Below are 12,180 nucleotides of genomic sequence, written 5' to 3'. Positions count from 1 at the left end.
ATTACTCATCTCCTCTAATCCCCTCGATAGTGATTTAGATTACAGCAGTGCACCAGGCAGTCACTGTCCAAAGCCTCCAATATAGTCCCTTTTCTCATTATAATGCAATTATTTTAATGTCCCATGTCCGACTTCCACCTGTATTGTCTTTGTATTCTATGATCATTGAAAGTTGACTCTAAAGAACATTTAATATTAATGGCAAGTGCATGGAGTTCACAATCGTGAAGTGTACATTTTTACAACAAGATATAAATGTTACGAATATACTGACCTAAATGTTAAGCAGTAGCAGTTACTCACTCATGTTGTTTGATTGTTTTCAGATTACAGCAGTGAGGAGGAGCAGTGTAGAAAGCTCAAGTACCTCCTCCAGCAGCTGCCCCAGGTGAACTACGGTCTGCTGAGGTTCCTGTGCCGGTTCCTGTCCAGTGTGGCGTCTCTGCAGTCTGAGAGCTGGAACGTGGGGGCGCTGGCAGCCGTCTTCGGACCGGATATATTCCAGTGAGTATGCTACACTCTGCTCCTGAGTCACTGTTTGGCACAGTAGTTTGTAGAGGTGCAACCATGATCAACCAATCTTGGCTAAATGAGCATGATCGGTTTCTGATGATCATGATCAGATCCACACTTTACATGCTCACGCGTGCATACAGTGTATTGCTTCTGTTTAGATACTGCGCTTCCCATTAAATCCATTAAATGCGCTCTTGATGTGTTCTTTCATGTCTGCGCTGTATCTGGTCTGTGAAACCGTATCTGTGCCCTTTGAACCTACAGTTATACTAAATGGCAGCATATTTCCTTCCTGAAATGTTGTCAGCTGTTCAGGATGAAAGTTACTTATGTCCAATCTGTTTGGCCGTGTGCTTTGGCAGATGCACAGCTGCGTGACGCAGACATGAACAGCTCCATATTCAAATAAACTAGTCAGTTAATCAATGTGCAGCTGTACATCATTTGCTAAAATTGCCACCAAAATTGGTTTTGGTCACACTCCATATCAAAAGCCTATAGTTTTTTTTTCTTCAAATAGTACAATACTTTGCACCACTATATCAAAGTCAATGTGATCAGTATCAGCAGTGATCAGCATCGACCGATGCTCGTGAGGCTCAGAGTCGAAAAGACTTACAAAACAAGATTCGTCAAACTGGTGTGGCGGAAGCTAAATACAACTCCAGCTATGTTTTTGATGAGGTAATAATAATAATAGAACATGCTTAAAACCTCAAATTATATTTTGCATTATATACTTGTGCCTTTGTCACATTTATTGTCAGTTAAATCAATATTGCGTTTAGACATAACTACTTCATATTACACATTTATTAAGCCAAAACACGAATGACCAAATTTATCACCTAGGGATTTGTTCTGTTCTGTTTTGTTCCTGACATGTGTTGGCAGACTGTGGCTTGTATTGTGTTTAATGTAGCGCTGTGCTGTCAGTCTGTCCACAGATGCAGAGGACCTCCGGGAGCAGGAGAGTGTGAGCAGAGTGCTGGCAGAGCTGCTGGATAACCAGGAGGGACTGTTTGACTCGGATGAGGAGGACGTGTCCACCACCAATGACTACAGCTCCATCAATGAACAGGTACACTGGAGCTTCTGATTAGATTTAAGTTTAGTTACACAAGGGATCAAAAGTTAGAGTTAGGGTCAGCATGTACAGGATATCATGTACTGTATGCTCATTAACATGCATTGGCATGACCAAAATAAACAAATAATTACGGAAAACTATAACCAGTCATGATAAGAAACTGAAATTAGGACGGATCCACACTGCCTGTCCAAAAAAGGAACCACTACGTCCTCTCCTCCTACTGGAGAACTGCTGCAGGTGATGATCTTTCAGCTGCAATGCGGTGAGTGACTTCTCATTTCTGAAACAACCATGTGGAAAGACAAATCCCGTGGTCATGGAAAATATGTCAGTGTGTTTGAGACGGGTCAAATCATTGGCATCGAGCAGAGAAAACATCTAATGAGAAGCAGAAACTAAACTACTCCAGATGTGAGCCCCAGTGAGAGTGTTTGTTTGTGATGAGCTGGAGAAGGCTTTGTGCAGTGGTCACTCTCTCCATCATCATCACAAGATCTGTGTGAGGAATAATGACACACTGGATGGAAGTAAATCTATTGATATTGCAGAAGCTTATTGAAACTGTAGCAAATTATTAAAACTACAGCAGATGCTGTAATTAAAGCTAAAGGATACTGGCGGTGTACTTTTAAGGATAATTTGTGCTCCTTTGTGTTTTAGATGGTTCTGTATATAAACGGTCTAATGTTTAACTTTTGGAATTTATTGGGTTTAATACTGTGACCTAGAAGTGGAAAACACATTTACATCATAACCTTTACAAAACATCAGAACATACAAACTGGCCAAAACATTTTACAAAAGCAGACACATTTTTGTTGTTTTTTTGCTACTTTTCCTGCTATGTTCCCTTTGTGGTTTGCATAAGTACAATTGTTTCCCTAAAGAAGTTGCTCGTTTGTTTGCCCGCTTTGTTTAAGTGTGAGCCCACTCCACTCCTCCAAAATACTGACTTACCAGAACAGAACAGAACATTATGATAAAGTCAAGGATCAGTCTGTCTTTTTTTAATCATGCACAACAGAATTTCCTGCAGTGTGTTATTTTGAAACCCGTGTTGAAAATGGCATTTTGAGTGTGCCAGCGTGTGGGGCGGCCCCCTATATGATGCATGCTTGTTTTCATGTCTACTATGGGATGATGTTATACTCTCAGATGGGAGTACTAGCCAAGATTAGATTCCATTTTATACAATCCAACCTAGATGGAGAATAGATTGGTGCTAATATTAGTATCTGTGAGGTTGATGGGATTTCTAAACTGCCCCCACATGTCATTCCCTGGTGTCTTTTTTTAACAAACCTATGATTTAACATGTAAATAGAAGAGCAATGGAGCTAAAGATGTGCCTGTACATAGGGGTGGGTAATATTGACCAAAATCGTAATGATTTTCAGACAATATTTTAACAATGCTTCAGGAATGTGCTTAAGTGTAAATGTCCATGTTGAGGTTATTGCACAAAAACCTGAATTGACTATAAAATTACCAATTACCGCAATCGTTGGACATCGTACTGTCCACTGACGTATTTTAAGCTTCAAAACGCTGTGTGTTTTATTACAATCAGACTCATGTTTACGGAGAAATGAGTCTAATAAAGTCAAAGTGAATCTAGACGTGGCAAAACGCAAAGACAAACGTGAAGCGCGGCCGTGTGATATATGGAGGTCTGCCGTTTAGTACCTACCGCATTGAAATGAAACTTTCTTGGCCCGACCTGACAACTCAGAGGTGTTCTCTGTAAATTGCTGTGATTAATTGCAATACAACTCATTAATTGAGAAATGAGTCTAATGAACTGAATATGGACGCATTGACATATGTGTGGTAAGAAACTAATACAATTATCACATACTTGTACAGATCTAAAATAAAGGGTTAGCAGTTTTTGTTGGCAGATTGGTGTTTTGCAATAAAAAACGTATATAAATATTGACAAATCTGTCATCAATCACAATTGCTAGACACATATTGGAAATTGCAGCGGCTCAAATAAATAAATCCATACTGGACCATCCCTGTAATCCAACACCATATATACTGTCGAGTGATTTGTGAGAATATGGGAGCATATATATGACCCTTAAATAAGACCAAGAAAAGGAAGTAGAGACTTTCACAGCTTCAAGGAGCCCACTCTAAGGAGGAGAGCACAAGAAAAGAACTGTGATGTAACTCCAACCACTTCTGGGATTATCACCTGCACTCAAATACATGCTCACACATAATCCTGTTAACCACCCGTCTGTATGTGCACGTACATAATATACTGCATGTTCACACCGCCTTCATACAACTGTCACAGCTCCTCAAACTACAACATGGAAGGGGTTCTCTTCCTTTGAAGGGTTTGTCCTTAGTTACTGATCACAACATTTGATCGGCCAGTTGTATTAAATGGTGAAGTTATTATAAAAAAGATACCGGTGTTTACGTATATAGGCCTCTCACATTAACAGATTTGAAAATATAGACTATAAACGATGACGTACAAACAAAATTATGCCACTGATTCAATGGCCCCAAAGAGGATTATCCTGTAAACTAATTTATTCTATACATCCAATTTTGTTAAACATGAGCTGCAATGAATAAATGGCAGAATGAAACACTAGTTACTTTGAATCTACAGCGAGTCATAGAAGTCATTTATCCAACCCTAAGTAACTTTTATTTTAGTACAGCAAAAAACAAAAAAAACACCAGTACAAAGAAAAAGTATCCAGAATAAATATCGACCTTCATAAATGACTATTCCGTCTAGGGCTGCACGGTATTGGAAATTATTGCAACATTTAAATATACTTTTTAACCCAATAATGTTCATAGTATTCAAACAAATCATTTCAAATTTTAAAATGTTTTCCTAAAATGGTTCATTTCTGTCATATGGATAACTTCTGTATTGTGTTAGTCAATATTACGGTGGCAATACTTTTACTTTTACTTATCCCCAAGCTCGTTCTTCATAGAGTCCGTTGTTGTAAACCAGTGTATATTATGAACCATCACAGTACATATTAATACAGCGCGTCCATCACGTAGTTGTGCCTCGCTGACAGTTTCCATATACATGTCTGTTATGAGTGAAGTTATGTAAGTGCAGCCTTGATAACCGAGCTGCTGCTTACATGTCTGGAGCCACAAAGCGCTGAGAATTCCAAACGTAATATAAAGCTGGACTGCAGACGTATCTATCAAATTGGTGGAATATAAGATGACCGAATTGGCTGTTATGTATAAACCTTACAACTCTGTAGTTTGTACTTGTGGTGGAGGATGTGAAACGGAACTGAAATGATGTAATCTTCCAAACAAGGTGATTTCATTTTGAGCTATTTATGAACCAAGACATTTACAGGCAGGTTTTTCCTCACATTTCAGATACAGTTCATTGCAAAAATATTGTCAAATGCTGTCGTAATGATAATTGAAAAAAACGACATCAGCCACATTTCACTTTGAAGCGGTTCATTTCTATTCAAGCCATATAAAGTGGGCCGTGAGAGGTCTAGCTCCCAAAGTGGTCTGGCTCAGTGTCAGTTTTTGAGCGAGATAACTGGCTAAGAGAACGCAAATTAGATTCAAACGGCAAATGATTTCTCGCCAAACGCTGACTCGATCCTGTGATTCATGGCAAAGCGTTCCAAAGTCTGAGGAGCGTTTGAATTTCAATTTTAGTTTGGCAGATTCATATTTTCTGGTGCACTTTTTAAAATATGCCTTTTGTGAACCGAATAATTTGCTAACCTTATCCCAACTTTGAGAAATATTGCAGTTAGACATATTGCCTTCTACAATCCTGTAATGACAGACTCTATATCACTGAATGTGGCCCAGTTGAACATGTGGGCAGGTGTCGGATGTGTCGGCGTCCAAACTCCCACATCCATCAGAACGGGCAGTCCAAAAGTACATTCTGAACTAGGCTGTTGATATTTTTACTTCACTTAATATTCTGAGAGGATGGTGTCAGTATCTGTGAATCAGCAAGTAACATTTAAAGACTCGGACCGTGTTGCAGCCCACACTTGAAGTCCAGCTCAACACTGCTGGAAATGGATGCCCTTGGGATTTGTTTTTCTTCTTGACCTGTGGCCAGAAGGAGAAAACGAATAGCGGTTAGTTAGTGTCTTTAGTCATCAGTCTTCAAATGTTTGACCGGAATGGATTTTTGCTGATTATAAAAGAGATTATAAAGCACACCTTCAATAAATGGTCTGTTATGGATAATTGTTCATATATAAAGTGCACCGGACTATAAAGTGCATTAGGCGAAACAAAACGGACAGATAAGTCAGTTTGAGCTTTATTAAACGCGTTCAACTTATTCAAATCAACATTGTTGAAACGTTAATGAGCGTATTTACAACTCCCAGCCTTGTTCTCCTTGACTTCTGGTTAATGAGAACCGTAAACGTGCTTCTAGACTTGCATCTGAGTCTCTCCCGAGTCTTCTTTATACACCATGTACCACACAAAATCGCTTCGAGGTCAGTAAGCACAACCAGAAATAATCCATATAGTAAGCGCACCGGATGATAAAGCGCACTGACAGTTTGAGGAAATTAAAGGCTTTTTAAGTGCGCCTTATGCGAAAATACGTTCAAATTGCATTTATTTAGGAAACATTTATTGTTTGTCTGCCTCTTACAGTAAATTTTTTTTAAAGACTGAAAATGTTTTATAACACTAGTTTACTATTGTGATTAATATGCATAAAAGCATGCCTCTTATCACTGCTCATTTGCATGTCTATATGAGTCCAATATAAACAGCCAATAATCACTTCACTGTAGTTCTTTGTGAGAGCAGACAGGCAATGTTTACAATATCGTGGTACCATTTCACCAGCTAAGCTCCACAGGGACACATTTACAGCACTCAACCTCAACCTCTTTCCACTTCAGGAAGGCTCCGCCCAATGGGCTGGACTTGCCACAGAATAGTACAAATATCGGAGTTCTCGAAGACAATTACTCTTGGATGAGAGTCGAAACGTCTATTAGTCCAGATGACTACAACTGAAGCTTTTTCTACAACTCAACCTCTAAGATTACACTTCTTCACAAATAAGATTAGATTTAATCCTGACTCCAAATTTGTATTCCATTATTTATTTTGACACATATTAAATGAACATTTTGCATGGAAATATGTAAAGATTCTAGCCAACGTGGCTCATTTCCATCGTCAGTCCCTGGGCATGTTGATTTAACATTAAAGTATCTAAAGGACAAAACCGTACACTACATTCACACAAAGGTCACACATCTGCACATTAAGTACACTTGTCGGAGTAGGAGTTAAAGCAATAACTCCTCAATACTTAAAGGTTACCCATTGTGACATATTTGACCCTCCAACAACCACTTTTGGAGCCTTATAAAATGCAACCAGTGTTCCATCTCTTTTATGAGGCTCTGTTCAGACCTGACACGCTCCAGAAGCAAACGGCACAGAACTATCACCTCCAGAACCTGCTCCAGTTTGAATCTCTTTTTACAAATTCCTTTAAAATATCATTTAGAGTATTAAATTAGCATGTTTAATTACATTGTCCCAATTGAGATATGTGTTTGTAAGGATTCTGCAGCAGTGAGAACTGATGGGTCTTTTAGTCCAATAACTTGAGGGCTTTTTAATAGATAGTTTTTGATTTAAGAGAAATTTAGTTTGTAGTCTGTAATTTAGGTGGGATAAGCAGTGAGTTTAAAAACATAATTGCAGAGTTTGTGTCAAATATTTGTCCGTAGTGAGGAAATAACCCAGCATCTTCTCAAGCACTTGAATTAACTTATTTGAAAACATGAATTAACTTATTTAAAAACTTTTTTTCTGTGTGTGTGTGATCTGTGTTTACTTTTATACTTGAGTTTGTATCTGAGTTCAAATCCAGCGCTGCCTCAGTCAGAGCATTCAAACAGGAGTGTCGCTGCGTTCAGCTGGTGAGAGAGAGAGACAGGCACAGGCACAGGCACACGCATGTCAATGGTTGTATTCTTGAGACTTGGTTTGATAACAAAGTTTAACATGCCCAGGTCATATTGGTTGGAATTTGACTGATATTGGCGATAGATAATATTAATTCATTTAATCTAAAACAGGGGTGGACAAACTGCGGCCCGCCAAGTAATATTGAAAATTAATAATAATAATCTATATATTTTTTTTACCTTAGGCATCTGTCTGCACTTGTATCCTATAGATTCAATAGCCTACATTTGACAGGAAAGTGATATTTTATTATTATTTTCACACCAATGATCGCGGGCCGGCCCTCGGCTACTTGCCTGGATTCGAATATGGCCCTCGGAGGAAAATAATTGCCCACCCCTGATCTAAAATATGCCTGTAAATCTTAATTATTGCTCAAAACATAAAAATGACTAAATGAAACATCCCTATACTAGGACTGTGAATCACAGGGTCCCTCACGAGCCAACACAATAAGTGGCTCACATATAATGTATATCGTGCAATATTTCAATCATCACCTGTATCACACATGATATTAAGAACCAAATATATTTTCACAACAGTATTATTTTTTTAACCGCAACCAACACAAACTTGAAACATAAATTAATATATGAAATAAATAAATATATGAAATGAATATACACAAATATGAAATAAGAATGCACTTTTTATTTTGTTACGCATCAAATCTGAGGGAATGTTTGTTCTGTGTTTTCTTCTTCCGCTGCACCCACATTAACCTGCATTTCATTTCTCTATCCTGCAAACCCAGATGCATCTTGTGACTCATCCCTGTCTGATCTGCACATATGAGGCTGGTAGAAGTCTTTAACAGCCAATCAGAGCTCTTGCTTTTGAGATGTTGCCATAGCGATGTCACCGCAGCAGCAGCAGGCTGTGTGGTGATTGAGCTCGAGAGAGCGACAAATAGTGCAAGGCCATCAGTGGTGTGGTCCAAACGACTGACTAATTAGTGACTATCTTTGCTTTCCCTTGATAACGATTTTCAGATGATGTTTTCAAATGTGTAAATGCCTCGATTAAAGGTTGAATGGACGATTTTTTTGGCCCAAATCTGAGTCTTATTTCCTCTTGGCGTGGACGGCCGATTAGTCCTGCCACGTATCAATCATAAAACGCACCTACCGCTCACCTGCAGCCGCGTGCGGATCGTCCCACATTTCCCCGTGTCTAAGCGCATTGATCTATCATAATATAGTTCCCTCAGTGTACGGGGCAAAATGAAGACGGAGAAAGACAGTTCGAGCTGACTCAGAAGTAGACGTAAATCTACGGGAGACGAGAGATGCGATACGATCCGTTGCGCTAATAAACAAACACACGTGTGTGTTGTATCAGTCCGCACGGGGGAGTGCGCATGCGCACTTCCGCCTGCGTTCTCAAATCGCCGAAAAATCGTCCATTGCGCCTTTTAAGGGTCAAGTGCGGCACAACAATGGGCCATCAAATTGACCACAAAGTGAAGAAACATCACTATACTAGGACAAGGAATCGTACATAAACACGTTTCCTTTCTCTAAACAAGCCAAAAATTGTACTGCTGGTACAAAATCATTTTAGAAAATATGTTACCAAATATCGACAATATAAAACTATCACTGAATTAAGTATCATGATATATCGATATTTAGGTATTTTAGCATACAGTTACTTTATACACTAAACACTTCTGTATTATTTTAGAATAATAATGAACAATATGCAAAATTAGAATATACAGTATATCTATGAAACGACAACTGTAATGTTATACATTTTTCAATCTGCTGTCTGCTTAGTTTTGAGTACATATATTGATATAAATGCTTGTGTAACTGAATGTTTTCTGTCTCAGTGGGTCTCCAGGCCAGCCAGATGAATTCTCGTGATATTTGTTTCATAGACTCTTGAAGAGTTGTACAAACCTAAACCTGAACAAACAAGGTGACGCCGACAGACGCCTGCTTTTTTTTTTTAGGAGAGATACAGACTATTTTGCTCTTTCTAAATCCTGCAAATAGAAGCGCATGATGAGGACGAATGAGAAGTCTGTGCTTTTCTCTGACTGGATTTAACAGTTTGATTTCTCTGCTTGTTCCACTGTTGACCAATCAGATTCAAATATTCCCCATGGCGTTACGCCTTTCCCGACTGCCTTCGGTGAGAGTGTGTCCAGATTTCTAAATGTGCAGAACACCACATTGATTTGTTTAGCACTCTGAATTGGGCCCGGTTACACTGGGACGTCCCACACATACTTTTCCGAAGCCGAGGCTTACGCTCCATTTCACTTCAAATTGGCCTGTTTCAGTTCTGGTTTAAAAGCATATATTTTTGGGCTGCTGCATGATGATAACACTATTTAATTGTAAAATTGATTTAAATTTTATGTGTTCATATCATTTCATATACTGAATTTTAATTGAAGCAATTGATTTTTGGTCTCCTTGTTTTTCATTTACCGTACCAGCCAGGCTTCTGAGTTTAGACAACAATCAATTTGTCATTGATTTAAAACCGGGGTGGGCAATTATTTTCCTCCGAGGGCCATATTCGAATCCAGGCAGGTAGCGGAGGGCCGGCCCGCCATCATTGGTGTGAAAAAAAAAGAAATCCCAAAAATTAAATATCAAATAAAATATAACTTTTCTATCAAATATAGGCTATTGAATCTATTATTTAATTGATTTCACGTCATATGTATTAAGGATACACATGCAGACAGATGCCTGAGGGCAAAAAGGGGGGGGGGGGATATTATTATTATTATTTATTTTTTAAATATAACTTGGAGGGCCGGATTGAAAGGGCCTGTGGGCCGTTGTTTGCCCACCCCTGATTTAAAATATATATAATATAATATTGGAGCCTTTGCCTGAAAAAACATGTGTTGCTAAACATGCTGCTAAAGCAGCAAAGCAGAAAGACTGATCTGCTCCCAACTCTTGCTTACTGCTCTCGTCCTGTCTCTTCTCCTCTTCTCTCCTCCTGTCTCTCCTCCTGTCTCTGCTCCTCTTCTTTGCTGCGCTTTGCTCCTCTTCTCTGCTTCTCTTATCTGCTCCTCTTATCTGCTCCTGTCTCTCCTCCCGTCTCTCTTCCTGTCTCTGCTCCTCTTCTCTGCTCCTGTCTCTCCTCCCGTCTCTCTTCTTGTCTCTGCTCCTCTTCTCTGCTCCTGTCTCTGCTCCTCTTCTCTGCTCCTGTCTCTGCTCCTCTTCTCTGCTCCTGTCTCTGCTCCTCTTCTCTGCTCCTGTCTCTCCTCTCGTCTCTTCCTGTCTCTGCTCCTCTTCTCTGCTCCTGTCTCTGCTCCTCTTCTCTGCTCCTGTCTCTTCCTGTCTCTGCTCCTCTTCTCTGCTCCTGTCTCTGCTCCTCTTCTCTGCTCCTGTCTCTCCTCCTGTTCTGTCAAAAACACTAGTTAAATGAATAAAAATGTATTGTATAATTTATTATTCATTTTTATTCATATTTAGCATTTTTTATTGCACTGTTTTTCTCATATGTATCTTATCTATTTTAAACTTGTTTAGTCCCCCCTTTAATGACATGTATGTTTCTTAGTGGTGATGATCAAATTTAATAATGTAATTTAAGATTACATAATTGTATAATATTTTATGATTGAAAGATGTACAAATATCAGCGGAGTGCCACTTTAAGGCACTCCTTGAAAGTAGTGTTTAACTGTCACATTTTTTCCGCTTTTCATTGCTTCGTTACATAATTAGTAATGATTATCACGCCCAGTGGAACATTGCTATGTCAACACAGTAATGATATAGTCTACTCCCCCTCCTCTCTAATTTATTTATTCACTCTTTATCCCAGTGTATATCTGCATCTCTTTTTGATTACGCTGTCCATATATCATCTCTATATTTAGCCGTATCTGAGAACAAACTGGATTATTGCATATTTATCTTGTACTGTATTCGCTGAACAGAGATTTTAAACCAGACATGAAGTCATTGTGGTTAATTTCTTCGACTGAACTGTCAATCACTGAAAACACCAAGCCATTATTGGGTCATGTTGTGCTAAATTGCTTTCAAAAGGGGAAGTTTGTTTTTATTTTTAGTCAAATGTTCCAGTGATTATAGATGAGACTATTTGGGCACGTTTAAAAATACTACAATCTTTGTTGACGTGTGGGTGATTTCCAAAGAGAGTGCCGATAATCGTCCTAGCGCTGCAGGTGGAAATGCACAACTTTGCCATTTACATGCTACAAACATATTTGATCTTTTGTATCGGTCAATGTTCTTATGTGCTTTGCCCCTGATGAATAAACAACTAAATGAATAACAATATTATGTTGTAAACCTCCATCCCTTGTTGGGAAATGGGAGGTTTTGTCCATAGGAGTTTTTGTTTATAAGAGATCTTCTACTGAGAGTGTTTTTCAAACTTCCTATAAGTGATCTGTTCTTTTCCTCAGTATCTACCTCTGTATCTACCTGCGTTGCAACAATGAAATTTCCCCATGTGGGACAATAAAGGATTATCTTATCTTATCTTAAACGGTCTTTAAAGGACACATGTTGACTTGTTTGAGCTTTTAACCATATTACAACATCGTTACCTGGGTTGTA

General features: G+C 38.8%; 1 protein-coding gene across 5 annotated transcripts in view; it reads left to right on the top strand.

Annotated features, from left to right (window-relative positions):
* fam13b (family with sequence similarity 13 member B) overlaps positions 1–12,180 on the top strand; it is a 60,282-nt gene that overhangs the window by 16,472 nt on the left and 31,630 nt on the right. For all 5 annotated transcript variants that reach the window (XM_072435263.1, XM_072435272.1, XM_072435280.1 and 2 more), the window contains 2 exons: positions 327–504; positions 1,453–1,597. In XM_072435263.1, coding sequence (XP_072291364.1) covers positions 327–504; positions 1,453–1,597 — 323 coding nt within the window. The remainder of the gene's footprint in view (positions 1–326; positions 505–1,452; positions 1,598–12,180) is intronic.

This window comes from Eucyclogobius newberryi, unplaced genomic scaffold (genome assembly GCF_026437365.1).
Source record: "Eucyclogobius newberryi isolate DKJ021-1_F unplaced genomic scaffold, fEucNew1.0.hap1 SCAF_11, whole genome shotgun sequence".
Taxonomy (NCBI): Eukaryota; Metazoa; Chordata; class Actinopteri; order Gobiiformes; family Gobiidae; genus Eucyclogobius; species Eucyclogobius newberryi.
Note: the sequence above shows the minus strand (reverse complement) of the source record. Positions and strands in the feature narration are given on the sequence as shown.